The following is a 23,130-nucleotide window of genomic DNA, read 5'->3' on the forward strand; positions in this document are numbered from 1 at the left end:
ACTAAAGACAGCAATTAAAGTATACCCCCACACACAAAGCCAGCTCTTCATAATACAGTAGACTCAAATCGTCATTTCTAAACAAACATCTTTATCCTGTTGGTGAAAGACAGATGACAAGTAATAGTGCTTAAGTTCTAAGGGGCCACTGACATCTGCAGTGCTACCATGGTGTGAGCCCCTTCCTGTCTTAAAATGCCAGAGGAACACAGCAGCTGATCTCTCCAGAAATCCAGGGGCAAGTTCATGAAGAAAACAGACAGGTAGGGCTTTCAAGGTGATAATCAGGCCCCTGAACTGTACTCTGAAATGAACCGGTAGCCAGTGCAGCCAATTTTATAAACATCTGTGACAGATTCTGGCATCTTCAAGAAGATGGCTGTGTCCTTAATGGGTAATGCCAGCAATGCTGCTACTTGCCCATTAAGGCTTAGGGTTGTCAGTCACCCTGTGCATGGGCTGGACTGTATAAGGAAGCAGTGAGTGACCCACTACAGGCCTACTGATGCCAGCAGTGTATATGCATAAGTCCCAGGGAACCCTGCTAGAGCACCTTTAGCCAAGCAGATGCCTCCATATTCTAAGTGTTAGCACCTGCTATAATTATAGTCTTTGCCACTAAAGGTATTAGAAGGGTTATTCATTGTAGCCTCAATAGGATCTACACTGGGGATTCACCGATCCTTTTCTTAAATTAGCTGCCTACTGCTTCACTGGAAACAGTTGTTCAAAGGGCACAATATAGGGGTGAATGCTTCAGAGATTTTCACCAGAAATAGACATTTTTTTGCCAGCACATAGATAACAATAAGGCATATCCTTTTTTAATGATATGATACTCCTCATTGTCCTTTGCAATTTCCTCTTTGATTTCTGTGCAGATTCTCTGCCTTTAAGATAATGGCCTGGGCAGTTTGGGAGTGGAGATAGGTTAGAAATTTGAAATTTTAATTTCAAGGTGCAAGACAGCAGCTCTTTGTACTCTAAGGATTCTCATCTATGGCATTTTCTCACTGACATTGCAATAGCATCTTTTGGGGTTTAGGGATGGAGAAAGGGGTTGGTTTCAGTCTACAGCTTCCCAACCTTTTGAGGCTTTACTTTATTTCATCTCATTTCTGCATGAGTTGGCAAATCTTTTATTGAAAAGTCAGCATATTTTTATATTACTGGTTTTGCGATACTGTAGACCTAGCAGTGCCCTCCAATGTTATCTTCACACCAACCCTGTCAGGTAGATTAGGCAGGGAAATAGTGACCTGGCGACCTCCAGGCATGGCTGATCTGATCTCCCCAACACTATTTCACAATCAGCACCATTCCTTATTATGGCCAAGGGCCAGAGATGTTAAACACTGGTAAAGATAGTAAAATAAAATAGAATAAAACATTAGATGACATTGAGGTGGTCAACAAATAAACTGAGTTACAACTATGGGAAACTTTGCATTAGTTAGTGCCTTATTTTCACTGCTGCTGCACAGTATTTTGCCACAATCTTGGTTATAGAGGATTTGAAGTCTTATAAAAGTAAGCTCATTTGAAAGTTATCTGCTCTTCCAGGATACTGATGAAGCAGGGGTTAGATGTACTGTAAGTGTTGCAGATACCCCTATAAGATGTTACAGTCAACTCATGTTGACCTGTTTCTCTAGTTCCTCATGGGCCAATATGTTTCTCATACAAGACCTTACAATATCTTCTCATAGTATTATATTCTAAATCAAAGCCCTGACTTTCTGTGTTTTGACCTCCTTGCATCCAGTACTCCTTTTATTATTTTGTTTTGTTTTATTGTACTTTATGCTATGCTATGTTGTTATGACTTGAGGTTACAGCAATACACTTATTTACACCTGAAGAAGTGGACAGGGTAATCTGTGGGGTAGGCTTTGTCATCTGTGGGCTTGGCCAGTGCTCCTCCTGACTAGTAAGTGCTACCAGAGAAGAGATGAGGAGCTGAAGCTGGGAGGTGGTGAGTGTGTGCTTGAGAGAGAGGGTGATGAACTTACCTTGAAAGATGATATGGAATGCCCTCTCCTCAAGAAGCCCTCACTCAGCTATCCATTTTAGGTAATTATTGTCCCTCATCCAATCTCCCCCCTTTTAAGTGTGTTATAGAGGAGGTGGCAAACAGCAACCACAGAAATCCTGGATGAAGTGGATCTTCTGGATCTCTTCTAGTCAGGATTCAGGTCTGGGCATGGGACATAAACTGTATTGGTTGCATGCAATTCAAGATGTTAGTTATCATGTACGCATCCCTTTATGGCTTGAGCTCTTATTATTTTCGGGAGCACCCATTCCAGGTAGAGTATGCCCACCCAATATATTTTTGCCAAGGGGGAGCACTGGAAGTTCCAACCCCCTTGCGGGAGGGGCCTGGACAATGACCTTCTTGGTTACAGCCCTTCACTAAGAACAGCTTGCTTTCTGAGGTTAGGATGGTTCCTGCTCTGGGTTCAAAACTCAGAAGAAACTTGTTTGCTTGCTTGCTTGCTTGTTTTTATTATTTTTTCCCCTGAGCTAGCTATTTTTCCCTGGGCTTTTTAAAAAATAAATCCAACAGTACGATGCTTTATTGCTTTTCAGGCAACTTGAGGTAGTAGAGTTTCACCCCCAGCTCCCAAATAGCCTATACAAATGTCATAACCATTGTGCTATTATTGTATCCCTGTAAAGGTGCCTCTAGAAATCATTAGACACCATGCTGTGTCTGCATGTATGAGCATTTTGATGCTCTGTATGTATAATTTAAATTTGTATTTTTGTGTGTTCACACACACAGATACATATACCCATACCCATAGGTGTGTGTATATATATATATATATATACACACACACAAACACACATCTGTGTATGTACTGTATGTATGTATGTATCCATCCAGGTAGGAAAGTGATTGATAATTGCTTTCCTGAAATAGAAAGTTGGGAGGACATACAACAGGAGAATTGTCCAATGGGAAGACATGCTATCCTCTGTCTGGACTGAATATCTTGCAAGCTATTGCAAAACTATTTCAATCCAGACAAGATTTGTAAATTTTATATTATTTACTTCTCCATGAACTGGATGGAAAATTTTATGACACAATCTTCATTCGACTCTAGTTTGATTGAAAATTCCAAGTACAGTACTGAATGTGGGAACTGATGTGTGCTAAGTGTTTGACCTACCTCTGAACATGCAGTTTTTCCTTGTTACCAGTTGTGATCTGAAAAGAAGTAACATGAATTTGTGGAGAAAAAAAATCACCAATACTTTTTGCTTCCTTGTTTTAATTAAACTTTAAAGTGCAGAGTTTCCACAGGTGGGCCATTTGGATGTAAATTAATTTTGCAAATCCATACCTTGACCCTATTCTTTTAAAAGAAAACCTGGATGGGGGAATTTCATCCTGAATACTCTTTAGCATTTCTTTGGCGTCAACAATATTGTGCATGGGAGACAATACAAAATAAGCACAGTACTCGGAAGGAAGAATTCTCAATTGGAGGACTCATTAGATGAGTCTAAAGTTAGCTTTCAGCAAAGCTTTTCCCAGGTAGCACAAGAAAACTCACAATTACTTGCTGTGTCTAGCTAATAATCTTTTCATGAATTCTCTTTTGATTTATAAATTTGTCTACATATGCTTCATTTTTACGTACTGAAAGAGATGGTCCCAACTGTAAGCAAAATACACTACGGTTCAGAAAAATATGTAGCTTTCTTCTCAACTATTGGGAAAAATATATTAGTTTTAATAGGGATGAATTAAACAGGACCTAAGTGCTTTGTAGTGCTTCATCACTTCTGTTTTGGAAAACCTCAGCATTTTCATAAACACCTTCAGTCAATTAAATTTATAAATCTTTGCAGCCTAATTGACTGTATTCCTGCTTGTTTAATTAACTGAGTAATATTGTTGTGGAACTTACTTTAATAAAAGAGACTGACAAGCTAAGGTAAGATGTTTAATAAAATATTATTCACAGGTTTATGTAGGTTTTTTGTTTTGGTCTTAGTTGGGAAAAAAGTTTCCCTAGTTTAATTTTCAGACAGTATTTAAAGAATTTCATCCATAGAAACATTGAAAAATAGTATATAAGAGATCTCCATATGTATAAAAACATTTTATAATTTAGGCCATTAAACAATTTTGTTGCAATAACCATACAATACAATCAAAGGAAACTGATTTCAGTAGGGCTTGCTCCTGAGTCTCCAAATAAGAACTTGGATCCTTGAAGTCTACCTGAAATTATTTAGATTATTGTGAGTATTATCTCACCATTTTTACAAGCAATATGTGGCACAACATTCTCATAAAGTAAGCTAACTAACAGTGAATGTAAATGGCCTAAGGTTATGTTCTGTGTGGGTGGGGAGTCACATTTCTGTTTTCCCAAGATTCCTAATCCAATCTTCTCTGTGACAATTTGCTAAATTAGGAGAGAGTTTTTTTCTTAAGCTATACAACCCAAGCCCTATCCACTCTCCTGTTAGGCATTTTCTGCTATGTTTTGTGCTTCACTTCCTTGGCTGGAACAGAATTCAGTGTGTGTGCCGATTTTGAATACAGCAAAGTTTCTGCCCAGAAAAACTTTGAGAAACATGATGAGAAACATACCATATGAAGTATTTAATATTTGTGATGATCAGATCTGTATGTGACTCTCTTACGTATGCATATATGTCTATGCATATTGTCTCATCTAGCAATCATAGGTGGCTTCATCATAAAACTAGTACACATTATGCAAACCCATAAACAAACACATCACAAATAAAGACATCAACCAAAAACTTTCCAACTCCCTATGTGAGCAATTACATCTTTCACTTCAAAGACTCCCTGAAAAACTACTATCTTCTTAAATGATTAGTAGGGAAAGGAGCAATCAGGCTATTCTAGACAAAGGGACCTGTGGTGAAAAATGCCACCCAGTGCTTCTGCACCATTAACATCTCAGGGAATCCAGCAGCATAACCTCTCAGCCCATGCGTATGGGGTGAGAAGGTTCTGCATGGCACAGAAAATGCTGAAGGTATCAAGGACCATCCAAAGCTAGGCAAAGACCCTCCTGGGCAGGGTCGCTACTGCTATTTCTGCAGGAGTCATGAGTCCAGGAAGACCTCCAGATTTTGAATCTGTTCTCTTTGGGGTAGTTCTACCCGATCCAAAGCTAAACATGGAGTCACTCTGGAGCCAGACAGTAGCTCTATCTTGCTGGGATTCATCCTAAGCCTATTTTGTCCCATCCAATCCCCAATAGGCACCATTTCAAGATTTTTACACATTTTCAGTTAGCTCAGGATGGAAATCTATAGCCAGGTATCATTAGTATACTGATAATCTCTCATCCTCCCTCGGTGGTTTTATGTAGATATTGATGAAAATGGGGGAGAGGGCCAAGCCCTGAAGTACCCCACAATAGAGTGCCAAGGGCTCCCTCAAATGTTCAGACACAGTCGCAGTTTGGAAAAAAAAAATGCAGAGAGAGAGAGAGCACCCCTATCTTTAAAAGAAGAAAACCTGGATGGGGGAATTTCATCCTGAATACTGAATTCATTTTTATTTCCATTTCTCTTACTGTTAACATACATAGATAATTGCCATGTAAAAGCTTAATTTGTTGAGAAATACTTACCTTCTCTGGAGATGTCTTGAATTCTTCTTTTCTCTTTATTTCATACAAAATAGCTTGTTTTTTTCTCTTGACTCTTCTTTTTAAGTTCACTGTCATGTTGTATAAAATAACCTCTAATAAAAGCTTTACTTGCATCCCAAACCATTCTTAAATCAGTGCCTTTACCTAAATTATTTTCAAAAACTTCTTTTAGTTTCTTTTACAATCCTCCACTCTTGCTTCTTTATGTAGCAGCATTTCGTTTTGTCTCCATCTAGAAGAATTAGATTTTCTTTTATTAAACCAAACTCACAGGATTATGATCCAGCGAAGTCTTTGGTAATATCTCTATTTTAGAAACCTTAATAGCCAAGTTCTTTGAAATCCAAATCATGTATATTCTTAAAAAAGATCTATGTCTTTCAGAAAAGTAGGTATACTCTCTTGAATTGTCATTTTTCTGTCTCCATATATCAACCAGCCCTAAATTGTCCATCAAATCGAAGAAAACTTTTGCTAATTTGCCTTGAGTGATTTTATTATTTTTCTCAGAAGTTCTGTCCAGTTGTGGGGAGATCACTCCATTCCAATCTCCCATCAAACACCAAATTTCGTAACAGAAACTTGTGAGTTTCTCCATGAGTTGTTTATAAAGAGTCCCCCTTTTTGGGGGGAGATGGGCAGTGATAGAAATTTGAATAATAAATAAATAATAAAATAAATAAAACAATACTTTGTCCTCATTTGGGGGATAAATTCCCAGTATCAAAGTCAGTGAGTTCACTGGTCTGAGGAATGCAATACAGTTGTTGGAAGGAAATCTTACCAAAAGGTCCATTCTGAGACGGGAATGAAGAAGTGCAGGCGATTGTTTGAACAGAGGTGGTTACTTTATTGATCTGAGAGCACAAGATACAGGATAAGCAGGTTGTCAGAGGTAGCCACACATGTATTTCCCCCACAAGATCTTTATATAAGATTGCTTGTCTGTTGTTATGCAAAGGTGTTCCCGCCTTCTAGGAACTGGATAAAAGTGCAGTTTGCCAGATTTCAGAGAGGAGGCGCTCTGTGGTCAGGCCCCCTGCTGTTTGTGCTTCCTGTTCTAATGGTTTGGGTTCCCTGCAGGGCTGTGGCTTTGCCTGGACTGTCCACATTGGAAGGAATCTTTTGTTATGATTATGGAGATCTTTTTGTCTGTTCACCTGAATGGGCTCTGCTGTTCTGTGAATTAGCGACCTTTTGTTTTCCAAGGTTTCTGATTAAATTGGAAGGGAATCCTTTGTCTCAACAGTTGGGCTTCCTTTTACATTCTAATCTCTGGAATCCCCTTTTGCATCCAACCCATTCTATTTTGTAACTTCTAACCTTTTACCTTGCTCAAGGGGAAGGCAATATTGCAGGAAGACAGTGTTCTGGGGGGAGACAACATAGCGGGCAGGGAGAGATCTTAATTTCTTCCAACACAGTATTTTCACTATTTCCTTTAACACTTTTACTGATTGAGAAGTTACCCCATTGCTTTGCTGCCCATCTTCTAAGATGCCAATAGCAACTGCTTCTGCAAGACATTTACTGGGGCTAAGCCAGGCACTCCTGGACTTTTGGCCCTCTGGGGAACAGCCTAACTTGCCTTTATGATGTGTTCAATGGATATATTAAAAACATTTACCTTAGTTTAAGCCAGCTCTGCCATTGGGCAGAGTGAAATGGCTGCCTGAGGCAGCATACTTTTGATACGATGACCAGGCAGCAAACTATGATTTATTCTGTTAACATTAGATATAGGGGAGGTGCTTGGAGGATTTTCTGTTAACATCTGCCAAAATTGGGTTGCTATCTTTGGATAATATGCACCCAGAGTTAAATGGGGCATTATTTGCTGCTTTGCCTCAGGCAACAAAATAATCTTAAGCCAGTCCTGACATAAAGTATCAGTGCTTTTGTGACTGATGTTACATTGTCCAGCTAATGCTGTTCTACCCACTTTCCTCCTTGCCTGATTAATTCTCCATTTGACAAGTGGTTGCCAAGCAAATAATAAAGTTTAATTTTGCAAAAGCTTGTCTTAAATCCATGTACTTCATTTGAACTGGCTTGTGGAATAGGGGAGAGGCTGTGAGAATGGATTCTTAAAGCACAGTACATTAGAGTGGTATTGCATTCTCAACCTGTAAGTTGGCTTTTGTTATGGAGACTAATCAGGAAGAGACAATCTTTTCCCCCAGCAAATCTTAGAAAACAGTGGGGACTTGTAGGATGAAGATGATCCTTTTATGCCACTCAAGGAGAACCACCAGTTCTTCAGAGACAGCAGGAATAGCCTGAGAATTTAAGGAAAAGTCCTGTTTGGAGGCAAGGAACAGGGATTTTTTGTGTGGGTGTGGGTGTGGGTATGTTTTTTTTTTTAAAAAAACCTCAACTCTCCTAGTTCATCTTCAGTGCAAAAACACCACTCTTTGCTCCATATGTAGGATTTTAAATTCTTTCCAGTAAAATATAGAGAAGCATACTGAGAAGAATAGATGTTGTAAGAGGAGAGCCATGTTAGCTATTAATTCTATTAAAAGTCATAAGCTTTCATGAGCTATACTGTCTGGAAAGAGGTTTACAGGCTTTTTCTGATTTATGAGAAGTGAAGAATATCCTAGGAAAATTGTGGTGATTGCAATCCTCTTTTTCACTTTTAAGATAGGGGAGAATGCTGGGGAGGATCTGGAGTCTGATTGCCTTTAAGACCATGACAGGAAGTTCTAGGATCAGTTCTTCCCTTTGGTTACATACTGTCTTCTCCAGGATCTTGTAAGGACATTGTAGTCTTGGAACTGTGGGACAAACACTGAGCCCTCCTAACCTCCAGCCACAATGTTATTCTTTGGAAAAGAGTAGGCATGCTTGAAAAATGCTCTTCAGCCATAGAGGAGGCATGCTCAGTAGATCAAAAGAGGTCTTTGATGCTGTGTCAACATCAGAGATCACAGCACAGTGATGAAAGAGCATGTTGAACCCAAGTAGGGCAAGAAAAGCTATATTAAAGTAGTAATATGCTAAGGTGCACAGTATGCTTGTATGACAGATATTCAGGATCTTTGTTAATGAAGCACAGTCAGCCATTCATGCTGGTGGCAGGAATATAGAGTTAAGGCTTCTCAACCAAGAAACATTTTAAACATGCAAAATGGTGTGGTGGTGTGTGTTGAATAAGTAGCAACAAACAGAATGTAAATTGAAAGTGGCAGGGACTTGCTACTGAATATTTCATCTTTTTGGAAAGTTACTCAAGCATCTGAGTAGAGGAAAGGAATGTGAATGAGTTCTTTTCCAGACTAAATTTAATCTGGATCTAAAAAAAAAAAATGAAGGTCCCTCCTATCTCACCCCTAGTAAATATTCATATGTCAGCCTGGGAAGTGCCCCCCTCCCATGTTTCTTCATTTGCTAATTTTGAAGAATTGAATTGGTCAGACTAGACAGGATGGGATTAAATGGAATAATGGTTTAACTTAGGCAAATGAAGGTGAGGTTTACCTTCAATATAGAATATTATTTTTACTGTATGCCAATAAATAAAACAATAATTATTACCTCAGTGGCGATAAGAGAAAAGGAAGAATTTTGGACACATTTATAATCTCTTGTATGACTTTTGGTCTACTAGATTCCATCTGTTTCTATAATATCTCCACCTAAAAATTCTTCAGCAATATTTCTGAAACAGCATTTGATGCCGCTAATACATTATTATTATCCACGATGATAAAGTACAGGTAGTCCTTGATTAATGACCATTCGTTCAGCAACCATTCAAAATTATGATGGCGCTGAAAAAATGGACTTACGACCAGTGCCCAAAGAGACAGCTGTTGCAGCGCCCCATGGTCACGTGATCAAAATTCAGGCGCTTGGCAGCCCACCCGCACTACAACTGCAGGGGCACTGCAACTCCCCCCACCTGCCAGTCTCCCCCATCCATCTATGCCTTTTTGGCCCCCTGCTGCCCTGTGCTCTGCCACCCCAGCTGACCTTGCCATCTTCTTGCTCCTGCTGCTAACAAGGCATGCCCAGCCCAGCAGCTCTTTGCAAAAGGACTGCTTTAAGCCTCTTTTTTCTTCTTGGAACAAGAAGCTAACTTAGCTCTGCCCAGCAGCTCTTCCCAAAGGGGCTGCTTTGGGTTTTTTTCTGCAACTCCAGCCCAACCCAGCCCGGCCCAGCAGCCAGATTGGCACACCTCATCAGCAGCAGGAGCAAGAAGCCACCAAAGATCAGCTCAGGCAACAGAGTGCAGGGTGGCAGGGGTCTCAGAGTGCAGGGTGGTAAGGGCGTCTACAGCTTCCTGGGACATTGCAAGCAGCCTCAGAGCCATGTGGTTCTGGGGCTGCTTGCTGCCCCGCAAGGCAGGGTGCAGGGCGGCCAAAAGGGTAGAGATGTGGGGGGAGGATAGGCAGGTGGGGACAGTTGGAGGCAGTCCCTTACCTTACTGAGGCTTGGGGCTGGGAGGGACCAACCCCAGAATGGCTTGGATTGGAATGGGTCCTTGGCTAATGACCAGTAAAATTCACTTAACGATGGCAAGGGGAATTGCTGGGATTGTAGTCACTAAGCGAAGCGGTCATGTGACATCTTGCTTAATGACCTCATCGCTTAGTGACCTAAATTCTGGTCCAGTTGTGGTCGTTAAGTGAGGACTATCTGTATGTTAATTCTAAGCCTTCTCCTCTCTAGAAATAAATGCTTTAGTTAAAGAAATTGGGAAATAACATTTCAATTAGTGGATCATTTCATGCCATAGCAAATTTTAAACCATTTAAAATAATCACAGATTACATACCACATTAAAAGTAAAATCTACATGTTTTCCATTTTAAAAGTTATTGGTATTAATAAGTAACATTAAATAATCCTCTGAAAAGGAAGTTTCTCATAATCTTTTTCTTGAAATTACTACTGATAATAGTCACCATAAAAAGCACATTTTAATGCACTGGCCTAAGAGCAATCTTTGTTAAAGCAAGAAGGAATTTCTCCTGTTTGTTTCTCCCATTTTTAATGTATGGATTTAAGTGGTGGTGATAGAACTAAGCATTCTAAATGTGGATTTATATCTGCCATTTAGCGCACTGTTTATTATAAATGAATGTGCCTGCCTTTATTTTACAGCTGCAGAAGAGATGATATGCAGCCATTTATGCTCAAAAAATGGATGTTGGGGGCCAGGGCCAGATCAGTGTTTATCATGTAAACACTTCATCAGAGGAAAAACCTGTGTAAAGTCTTGTCACCTTTATGAAGGGTAAGTCATTTTTCCCTGTAGGCTTTGTGTGTGTCTGTATGTCTGTGTGTGTTCATATAAATATGTTCATACTTCTGAAATTACTAATTTTAATGTTTTGGTGATACATGTCTGGAAGTAGCCATCTGTCATGCAACAACTGGTAATCATGATTAGTGCTGGTCAGAGGTGTCTTTTATGGGAGAATGATGCAAAATATCCTAGCTAAGACAATGCAGTAGCCATGGCTGTGATTTGAAGAGTTCCATATATGATTGTATGTAACTGGACTGGAGTATTGACTGGAGAGGATCGATAAGCTCGGCCATAAGGCAAAACAACTGGTCATTCCTTTGGAAGGGCAATAGAGACAGCAAGGAAAAGTTGTGTCCAGTTGCCGTGTCTTAAATGGAAGATTGAAAAGCAGCAACACTGCATACAAGAGCTGACTGGTACTTTAGATAGGAAATGTTGTGCAACGGGGCAGAAGTTTGGTATTTGCCAAAAGGAATCCCAAACAGAGTCCCATAGAAATGTAAGGGACCAGAGAGGTCTTCTATTGTAGTTCAATCTCCTACTCGGTACATGTTCCCTTGTTTGCGGGATGAAGCATATTACCTCAACCCATTTCAACCCAGCTTTAAGCCTAGTTTGGGCCCACAAGAATTTTGGTCACCTTAGTAGACTAGGCTGAGAACTAGACAGTGGGGACACAGTTCTGCAGGATCTTTAGGGAGCTTTTGGTACCATTGACCATATGATATCCTGACATAGAGGAACAGAACTTTTTTGACCTCTTGTGGAATGTCTTGTAGAATGCTGCTGGGTTGAATTCTGTCTCCTTGCCCTGCCCCAAACATACACCAAGGAGTTTACTTGCACAGATTTACTTTGGTGCCGTTACAAGCAAAGACAGGCAGGGCATGTGTGCAAGTGCACGCATGGAGCAACAAAGAACCAGTCCCTAGAGAGCTGGCTTGGAAAGAGTTCTAAACATCCAGAGTCCAAGTGGGGAAGCAGAAGCATAGTCAGGCCATGGTCCAGAAGTCCAGGAGTCCAGGTGGGGGTTATCAGCCTGACCATGTTCCAAAGAGCAGAGTTTCCACAGGCAACAGGTTCAAGAGACAAATGCACAAGAGTTCTGGTAAGTGGAGCAGTTGTTCCCAATGAGGGAAACCAAGTAACAGTGCTTGTAAATCAAGCCCATGCCAGTGAATCCAATCAAGGCTGGGAATGCTCTTGACATGCAGGGAGACATGCTGAATGCCATTGCTTAGCTCTATATTGCACATGGTTTACTCTGGGGCTGGGCAGTCTTTTCAGTTCCAGTTCCTTATTGTTGGACAATTGCACGGCTACTCCTGGTGATTGCCAGGTGGATCAACCCCAGGTGTCTGAATGCTTGAAGCTTCCTCAGGCTGAGATCCAACCGGTTCTCCCAGAGCAGGCTGTTAGGTGTCATACTTCTCTGAGTCAGAGCTGGTCATTGCACTCCCCATGCTGTTTAGCATCTGCATGAAACTGTTAATTGTGGGAAGTAGTTGGGGTCTGAGGTTTCAGTGCCAGCAATATACATTTCCATCACATTTCCAGGAGACTGTCAAGCTCTTGAATCATTGTCTGGAGATGATAATGTACTGGATGTTATATAATGAAATAAAATTGAATTCTGACATGACAGAAGTATTTTTGATCAGTCGACCTGATCCCAAACTTGGTATTCAACCTCTGTTGAATTGGGTAGCGTTCCCCTTGAAAATACAGTTTTGCAGATTCTTCTTATTCCCTTTGTCCTTGAATTTTTAGCTGTAGTTGGTGGCCATGGGTACTTTTACCTAGCTGAAGCCGATCAACCAGTGAAGTCTAATTCTTGGGAATGTAGGTCTGGCCTGTTACATTAGCCACCCAGAGTCACTTGCTGAGATGGGCGGCTATAGAAATCGAATAAATAAATACATATTTCAACTGGATCATTACAATGCACTCTACACAGGACTGCCTTTGAAGAATACGTGGAAGCTAAAATTGGACCAGAATGCGGCAGCTCATTTTTCTATAAGAACTACATATATGTAGCTTTCAATTTCTTTCCAGTAGAATTCCAACTGCTGTTAGTGATCTCTGAGTTTAGGATTAGGTTATGTGAAGACTTCATGCCATTCCAGTCTGCTGATCTCTGAGGCTGACTTCAGAGCACTCTTGTACTGTATGCTCCATTTGTATGGAATTAGAAAGAAGGCCTTTTCATTTAGGCACTGAAATTCTCTTTTCTTCTACCTATCTCACTTCCTCACTGACAGTCTTATAGATATTGACAAGATCCTGCCTTTCTAGGAGGTTCTTACTGTTTTTATCAGTTTCTGATTTTAGCATTTCTTATTCTTCCTGATACACATGTATGTGTGGGTATTTTTTAAAAGTATCTGAAAATGCTGTACTTACCTGCTACTTTGGTGTAAGGGTTGGAAGAGAGAGAGTCTCTATCCAAAAGATACATAAAAGAAATCCAAATTAGTATTCGGTAATCAAAACCAATTTCTTTGAAAGAGTTTTCTTTTCAGAATCTGTAGTAAAAACCTTTTTACAAAATTCTACTAGCTATAATTTTAGCTGGCATTCCTTTAGATATACAAGAACAGCTCTGCAAACCATAAAAGCCAATTATTGCAGAATAGAATTCCAAACAATCTTAATCTTTGCTTCATAATTGTCTTCCTTGGTTTTTCCTTTCTACCTCTGGTTCTCCATAAGCCAGGCACTCATAGGTGCACCGTGTTGGCCACTCTCTTGCTGGTGGGGAGACAGAGGATAGGTGAATGACAAGCCATGCATTCTTATCATCGTTCTTAAAAACTCTAAAGCGGCATTCTTTTCTGTCTTTCCCCACCTGGGGGATGTGGAGTGCCTTACCTTTAATAACATGATAATATCTGCACATTGCAAAAGCCTACCGAGTAGAGATATTACTGCGTGGTGCAAGTCAGCTAATAGGAAATTCTCAGTGGTTTTTAGGAGTGAAGTCAAAAGTGCACATCTCTGCCTAACAGCTACATAGCAAGGAGTCTGCAGATGGGGATAATGTATAGGTGACAAACGATGTGTAATCAGAAAGACCTGCTCTATAGGCAAAGACCGTGGTGCTGTGGTTCCTGGAAGGAACCAGAAAGTGAAGAAGGGTAAAACCCACTTTCTCTATTCTGAGGGCAGAAGGGCCACAGACCGAGAGTTATCTGTAAAACCTTTGTGTAACCTGAAGCTGACAGAAACAGTAACTCTACCAGCTTGGAGACAAGTCAGAGATACTCCAAGAAAGCCATGCTGACAAAATCCCAGGCTGAAGTTAAATTACAGCATGACATTTTGTGCAACCACTGCACAAAGAACAAATTGTACTTTTGTTGAGAATTTTCCTTTTCCAATAAAATGATATAATCAGTATCAGCATCACAACTAATGAAGTTCACAATAATTCCACACGCACATCCACTGCTACTCTCATATACCTTTTCTTCATTTCTGCAGAATAATTGGAAGCAGGGATTTTGGCGATGCCATTATTAAACAATTAAGCATTGAAAATCCTTCCCAATCTACATCAAAATTTGCAGAGAATTATCCACACCCCACCAGATACTGCCTAGAGACAAGGTGCTGAAGTCCGCTGATGATCGTGGACAAAAGTAGATAGCCCCCAATTATATACCATCTGCCCTACAGCTTTTAAAGCCAAGGCTGTCTGTCAAATGGAGCTGTCAGACCTGTATCTAGAAAGATTTTAGAGCACTGGAAATGATTCAGTCAAATGTTTCAAGAACTGCATTTCATGTCCCTGAAGTCAGCTATGGCTTCCTTTGAGTATGAGCTTCTCATCTTAATTTTTGACTTAAGTAAATCCTTTTGACTGTGTCCCTGCTATTTTTGGAATATTTCCCTCCACCTTCTTCCTGGAGGAAACATACTGGAAATGATATTCAAAACTGAGGATTCTCAGAGCAATCCGAGAATAGCTTTGGGTTTTGAAAGGGCTATACCTAATGTGAGGCAGCAAGTGTTGGATACAGACTACCAAAAAGACTTTAGTATAATCCTTACTGTCTTCTTGAAAGGATCTGTAAGAACCGCTATGCTCAAACCCCAAATGAAGAAGCTTCACTCATTCTCTTTGTAGAAATAGGAAGCTCTTTAACATGGGATAGAATGCAGAGTTCAAAAGAAAAGCTGCAACTGTTAAATTTGGCACGTGATTTCTAATTAAAACATTCTTCTCTCAGTGAGCTCATCTTCCCCCTCCCGCATCTGGCTGAAGCTGTTAGTTCAACCTTGGTTCCCAGTGCTCTGCTCCTGCTGGAATCCAACCCCTCCCACTATGTAGTCGCGTTCAGCCATCTTGGTCTGCCTGGTACTGACAGGAACCAGCAATCAAATGCACTGAGTTTGCTTGATTGTGTGATCCTGACAGGATCGAGCAGAGGGATCTGACAACCCTTTCTTTAATGAAGCCTGTGGATGGCATTAAAGTTCATTCTCCTTAGTCAAGGGAAATTCAGCAATAACCCAGATCAGAATAGATACGTCCATGTAAAGTTGAGGAAATAGAGACACCTAGGTCCTGATTACTGTATTGTTCCTTTTATATGGACTTCCACTTTGACCTAATAATACCCTTTCTAATCAGATGTAATAGTAAAATAGAGAATCATTAGGAAGTCCATCTATTATCAAATCAATCCTCAGTTAATACACTGAGAATTGCTAAATTCTGTTGCCACCACCTCCATATGTGGTCAAATGTGAAATATGTTCGTAATAATTTTAGTAATGTAATCTTGATTTCTTTGCCAATGCTAGGATATCAGTGTATGATACTGTTTTTAATCCCTGTTGTACTGAACTTTAATCTTACATAAATTGGTCTATGGGTCTTTATAAAAACTAATCTATACTAGATGGTCTCCCCACCGTAACGAATTACTTAAGTTGGGAAGGCACCACACCCAAAAGTTGTTATATTTCCTGATCTTTCTATAATGTTGGATTTCTGAGGTCAAGAAAATGTTGGGCTATGATGTTAGACCCCTGCCTAGAATTGATTATAGTTCCCATTTCACCAGCAGAGTCAGTGGGAACTCTAGCATCTCAACAGTCTGATTCTTTTCATCCGATTGTCTTTAACAACTAGACAGCTAATAGGCCACTCCAGCTCCAAATGCTGAGTCAGAAGGTTATATGCACGCCTGGTGTTCTGCACAACCTCTGCGATTATTCCCAGGATGAAAGGACAGGAAATGATCATCCAAGTGCTGTTCCCACTAATAGCACCGCTTTAACAGGGATAACTGTTTTAGCTTCCAAATATATGATTTATACGGCTTCAGCTTCCTCATTATTTCTGCGCAAGCAGCATTTTAAGATGATCTTTCTTTCTTTCTTTCTTTCTTTCTTCTTTCTTTCTTCCTTCCTTCCTTCCTTCCTTTCTTTCACAAAGGAACAACTTGTTAGAGTCTTTCAACTATATGGAGAAAGTCATCAGAGATGTAGTTCCATGAGACAGAAGAAACTGTAGTGGTTGAAATTAGATCAGAGATGTATAAAATATGTCCCTTTATTTCAATAGATGTGTTTTCTCTCTCCAGAATATTGCATGTTTGTATAAACAGCATCAAGTATTTTAGTATCCTTGTTTGTAGAAACAGTGAGTAAAACTCAGCAGTGCATTCAGAATGCAGATTGTATACACTGTTTTCTATACAATATATATCCACATTCTCACTTGTGCAAGTAGTTGCATGTTCATCCAGGACCTGAAGGTGGGGGACGGGGAGGTAATTTGAAAATTATCAAAGAGAAGGTATAGTTGGTGGGATAAGCAGCAGAAGAAGAATGTCAGAAACTGAAGTTGCTCCATGATTCTGCGAACCTTCTAGCATTTCTAAATTGCTTATTATTTCCCCAGGGAATACAGAGAGTTTGCAAATGGTTCAGTTTGTGTGGAATGTGATCCTCAATGTGACAAGATGGATGGAAACAGAGTTACGTGTAGGGGGCCTGTAAGTACAGTCCAGATGCAGCAAGATTACGGCATGTACAGTAGAGTATACGCTAGTATACACATTCTTAGAATTCCATAGTCTATATTACTACTCAAAAATTGCTAGTTGCAAATTGCAAAATATAAGCTTGTTGTTATAGAAGACAAATCTGTTTTTTTTTTCTTTTATCCTTTCTTCCTTTGTAAATTTTTAAGTGGTGTTTATTTGTTCGGTTCATATCAGTCCTTTTCTTCCATGAGCTCAAGGCAATGTGCAATGCATTCTTTCCTCTTAATTTTCCCTACAGTTATGATCTTGTGAGTTAGGTTAGGCTGAGAGAAGATGACTGTCGCAAAGTCACCACATAAACTCATTTGGCTGAGTGTGGATTTGAACCTGGGTGTCTCTGGTCCTAGTTCTAATCTTAGTGGCTACACTGTGCTGAAGCTACACATGTCCCCATGAAGGTTTTGTGTGGCCTGCAAAGAAATACAAATAGAATCTAATAAAGTATAATCATGATCTGCCTTTGCAAAACCCCCAACATAAATCTTAAGGCAATGTGAATAGTGCAGCCTGTATCAAATATTACACCTATTTGATGTCGCTCAGTCACTCTTGGGGATCTCCAAACTGAGACAGAGATGTGGACATTCTATGGTTCTTCTTTCTATGTAGGGACCAGACCATTGTACCAAATGCTTCCATTTTAAAGATGGCCCCAACTGTGTTGAAAAATGCCCTGATGGTGTACAAGGGACAAACAGCTTCATATTCAAATATGCTGATGAGGATCGTGAATGTCATTCTTGTCACCCAAACTGTACCCAAGGGTAAGTTTATATTTACAAATGTTACAGAAATCATTGCTATATGCGATATTTTAAATGCATTTTGCTGCACCACTTAATCCCTGATGAATAAAGTGATTTGTCTAGAACCCTGTATACAGATTGTATTTTTAGCCCCAAGTCTTTCAGTATGATGATGGACCAATCACCTTATTGCAATACTTTCTCAGGATCTGAGTTGCCACACTGTTAACAGTCTCTTTTCTCTCTTTTGCCCAAATGGGGAAAATGGGCAATTAAAAAAAAAAGCACCTGCACTAAAAGAACAAGAGTAAAATTATGTCTGTATATATAATACTGCATATAGAGAGCATGAGAGGCTATGTGTGAGCAAGGATGTTTATAAGTATGTTTTATTGTGTGTTTGCCTCAACGTATGAGAAGGCAGCCCTCCCCTTACTGTTCTAATCCTTTTTATGTTCATCTGGAACATAAAGAGATATGAAGGTGAAGTAGACCTGCCTTTGCTAGAATGATAGTGCCACTTTCCATGTGACTGTAATAAAGAAGACTCTTAGATTGCATGAAGAGTTGTATTCAGACCTCTGGCTGAACGCATGGAGGATAGCTAGGGCAAAGGTGTGCTGCCTTGCTCTTGACAAGAAATTCAGGTGCCTCACATGTGAAGGTGAGGACTACAATTGATCTTTTATCTCTCTGTATCAGTGTAATGTATGTACAAACGATGATAATTTTTAATAGAACAGAGGATTTTAAAGAGGTAAATGGACTGACTCCCTGTTTTTGCTTATGTCATTATAAAATGCAATGCGAACCAGGCCTAATTCAGTGTGGCACCAAAGGAAGTCATCTGGAGCAGGGATACCTTCTCTCCCATCCTATCTCCCTGTGCAGTCCAACCTCAAGATTTGGAGGCTGGGGTTGGCGTTAAGAGGGAGAGAATATTGCCCCCCTCTTTTTGCTAATACTAGCAAAACCTCTTAACTGGATTCCACACATCAACTATAATAATATGTAGAAATTCATCAGTAAAAAATAGAAGCTCAAAGTTGGAAGGAACCATTAAAACCATTTCTAGTACTCAGATCATCTTTCTTACCCTTCTCTGAATGGGATTCAGAAAGATTTCTATGAAATCTTTCATAGAAATCAGGTGCCAGTCCTGGATATAATACTTAAGATGGGGTCTGATGAAAGCAGAATAGAGTGGAATGATTTCCCTTGAATTGGAAATTATATTTCTGTTAATGAAGCCTAAAATAAATGTGTGTTCTTTGCAGCCACTTCATAGTTCTGGCTCCTATTACATTTGCAAAGAAGTGCTATTCCAGTATCTTTTTGACAAATACTGTTACCAAGTATCTGCAATCCAATAGTTGTGCATTTGATTTTTGTTTCATAAGTGAAGAACTTTGTACTTATCCCTGTTAAATTTAATTTTGTTACCATCAGCCCCATTTTCCAATCTATCATCTACCCAGATCCACCAGTGTGTGTATTACCTGTAGTACAGATTTGATACCTCTGCATCCAGATCATTGATGAAAATGTTGAATAGCAGATGAACCAGGACTGATCGTTGTGGCACCCCATTCAGTCACTCTTTCCAGCCTGATGAGGAATTAACACTGAACATTCAATGAGCACAATTTTCAAGCCAACTTTTAATTCACTTAGTTGTGATCTCGTCCAATCCACAATGAATAATAAACATGGCATGGAGTACTTTGTCAGATATTTTGCTGAAGTCCTTAGAGGCCCCAGTCTCAGTGCTGCCCAGGGGCAAGTTAAATCACCAAGGACCATAAGCTTTGGAGCAGTGGCGGCAGCAGCAGCAGCAGTCCTACAGTACTTGCTGCCTTGACAAATTGACAAATTCCTGCAAACCTCCTGTAATCACTACAGTGTGTTCGAAGTGCTTCCATATTGGGCTTTTTATTATCTGCTCCAGAATCTTCTCAAGTCTGGATATCAGATGATTGAGTCTGTAGTTTGCGGAATCTTCCTTTATCACTTTTTGAAGATAGGGACATTTGCTCTCCTCTAGTCATCTGGCAGTTTGTCAGTTCTCCAGAACTATTTGGGGAAAATATACAAGGGTAGGGCCACACGATCAGCCAGTTCTTTCAGTATTTTAGGATGCGACCCATCTGGTCCTAAACCAATTCAAAGTAAAGATAGGGTACCTGACCATGGTTAAAAGTCTCAAGGTCCAATGCTGCCCTTTCATCCTGCTCTTCACAGTTTCCTAACAACCCCTTGGTTTGTTAGAGAAGATTGAAACAAAGTAAGAGCTGAGTATCTCTGCCTTTCCTGTGAAATCTACTGTATTAGCATTTTGCCATTTTCATTGAGCAGCTGATACACTGATACTTTTCTTTTCCTTTTATTTTGAACACATCCCCCAAAGCGCTTTTTGCCAATGTTTTCCTGACATCAGTGCTACGGTTTCAGGTGATCAGTCTGTGGTCTTCCATCACAACCTGGCACCTCTTCCTTTTCCTATATGTGGTTTTCAGATCTTTATTAAGTTTTTTTTTATTTAGCCACACTGGCTTTGCTTTCCTTCATTTTTTCTGTTCACTAGAATTATTTCCAATTCTGCTTTTAATATCTTCTTTTTAAGAGGTATATTTTCCAAAAAGCTTGAACTTTAGGAATTTTCATCAAGCCTCTTTTTAACTTCTCTTACCATGGGATCCTACTTACATTGCTCTGTGTTTTTTAACCCTCATCCTTTTTTAAAGTTCAAGATACATGTTTGAATATCTTCAGTTTTAGTTTCTCTTAACATTAAGAACTCCAGTATTACATCACCTTCCCCCAATCTTCCTGCTATTTCCACATTCTCAGCTAATTCTGATTCCTTGGGAAGTCTAATTGGTGCTGGTTAGAATGGCTTTATAAAGACAATGAAATATCTATACCTGTATTATTTATTCCTTCTTCAGCTATTATAGCATATTAATTGAATAAAGTGTCACCAAAATAGAAAACCATTATATCTGGCAACCAACATAATCTGCAAAGGTTTTGCTTTGGGGCATCTGTGATTACATTCTGCTTCAGTTCTTATGATACATGACTTGTGTTTAACACTCCTCTCCTAAATCTGTTAAAATGGCTCTTGTTTTCTGTGAATGCCCCTTGTACGGAAGTGTTCCCAATGCTTCTTATGATGAAGGTTGGCACAGATACAGGATCTCATTCATATTTATTTGAGATCCCTCTCCTTGATTCTGATTACCATGTTTTGGCATTAACGTTCACAGAGCAGATGTCATGAGACACTATTTAAAACAAAGTACCCTTTTCCAGAAGACTTCAATGGAATACATTTCAAAGGATAATGCTGATGCTTGAAGAATCAAGCCCTTTTGTAAGAGTACTTTCTGAATGAATCTTTTTTTTTTAAGCTACTAGACTTGCTGAATTTGATCCAGGTATCAGCCAAATGCGTTGATTAGAAAATGCTGCACAAATAATTCAGTCAGTGTTAGTGCCATGCTTCGAAGTGTGCTTTGATTTCAGTGGAAGTCAGAACCTTTCTAAAACAATCCTGAAAATAACCTGCAAGTTCTGACTGTTGTGAATTCTTTTTCAAAGTACAGGTCAAGAAAGCTAGAGGGGACTGTAGTCTCTTGTCTCTGGAAGCTTTTTTTCTTTGCAAACACCCTTGTCCTTTGCAAATATTTTTCTTAGTTGCGAATCATCCTTTCTTTAGGAAACCTTAAGCACTAAGCAAAAATAAAAAGATATCAAAGAAAAAAAAACAGTAACCTGATTTCTATCTCACCACACAGTGAGAACAAAGTTCTCAGCCATCAGAACCTGTTCTGCCATGGTATGCATGACATATAAAAATGTCTTCTTCAAATCAAGTTCGACTCCTGGTGATTTCACAGATGTGTCTGTGCCATTATCTTGGCAGCAGTACAAACCATATAGCCAGGCTCTGGAGAAGAGCATTTTCAAATGCAGAGGAGAGTTTTTCTCATTACCATAAGTGAAGCTTGGCATTGCAGCAGCTGAAGCCATGTGACTTCTGAACATTTAATATGGGCCACTTGAGTTACTTTGCAATGAGACTGTTGGGCAATCTCTAACTAAAACCAAGAGACAACCAACAAATTAATTCTGTAAAATAATAATTCACAAGAGGCTTTTATTGTTTTGTTGCTAAAATTAAAGCAGTAAATAATAAAATGTTGATGTCGACAGCTGTTGCCATTCAAAATGAGACCTTATGCTGGTTTTGCAGATCTAATTACAACCGAGCTTTTAGGGAAATGAAACTAAAATTGCAAGGACATCCCAGAATTTGTTGTAGAGGTATCTTCTATTTGGCCCTTTAAAATCTGGGTTATATAGTTAAAAAAAATGGGATTACTATTGGGAAGAAGAAAAGACATTTCAGAGGGGCTTAATAATGAAAGATAGCTTGTATAGCTCAGATTAAACACTGCACTGAACAGAGTCCCATGGAGCTTCACTTACAGTCTGAAATACAAGGTCCTAAAATAATATTAGTTGCCTTCTTGAACCTTTAAAAACCGCTGGAAATACAGAAATGTAACAGTTGGAATTTTTTGCACCCTTCTGTCATAATAGGAGGGGGAAACTCCTTTACTTAGTCTATGTCTATGTATTGATTGTTAAAAATAGAGGTGGGGGCAATACAAATATTGGCTTAAACCCACTGGCAAGTTTAAATTCAGCTCCTACAGTTCAGGTGGACAAGGAAGAAAATTGTTCCAGGCAGATACCTTATTCGTCAGTACACTGCCCCATGCAGCTTTCTGCTGAGATTTCTGGAGGCTGTGGTGAATGCAATGAATGTACCTGGGCAATGATACATATACGTGGAACCAAGTCTCTGATGTTTCTCCTACAGACATTTTATTCCGATAGCCCTTTCTCATGAAATTACACATACATTGTATCAATCTGTTACTCAGTGATGATGGGGGACTTTAAGTAGTCATAATGAGTGTCTGAGATACTAGGATTTTTTGCCTTATTCCTCTCCCTGCCAAGACGGTCAGACTTTTAGTGATCTATGCCCTGAATAAATTAATTTACCTCCTCCTTTTCGTTTTCTAATTTATAATTCTCCTTCTTCATGACGTTTTAAGAAAAAATGGAAGCAGTGACTGACATGGGATGTCTGGCTTGATTCAGAATAGGTATAGTGGTTAAAAAATCAAAATCCTTCTCCATATAATTTTTAATTCTCTGTGGTAGCTTGACTACTGGAATGAAATTGGTATTTTAAAAAAACCCTGTTCAGAGAGTGCAGAGTGCCATTGCCATATCATTCCCTGTCAGCCCAGTAAGTAGATATTTGACCTATAAACATGGACTGGTAGGCTTAGTACCAGAACCCTGAATACTCAAGACATCAA

General features: G+C 39.5%; 1 protein-coding gene across 1 annotated transcript in view; it reads left to right on the top strand.

The window, feature by feature from the left end:
- Positions 1-23,130, top strand: part of ERBB4 (erb-b2 receptor tyrosine kinase 4) — a 559,265-nt gene that overhangs the window by 330,029 nt on the left and 206,106 nt on the right. Inside the window, exons 13-15 of the mRNA XM_063303051.1 lie at positions 10,773-10,905; positions 16,838-16,931; positions 17,592-17,746. Of these exons, the coding sequence (XP_063159121.1) occupies positions 10,773-10,905; positions 16,838-16,931; positions 17,592-17,746 (382 nt within the window). The remainder of the gene's footprint in view (positions 1-10,772; positions 10,906-16,837; positions 16,932-17,591; positions 17,747-23,130) is intronic.

Source organism: Candoia aspera, chromosome 1 (assembly GCF_035149785.1).
Source record: "Candoia aspera isolate rCanAsp1 chromosome 1, rCanAsp1.hap2, whole genome shotgun sequence".
Lineage (NCBI taxonomy): Eukaryota > Metazoa > Chordata > Lepidosauria > Squamata > Boidae > Candoia > Candoia aspera.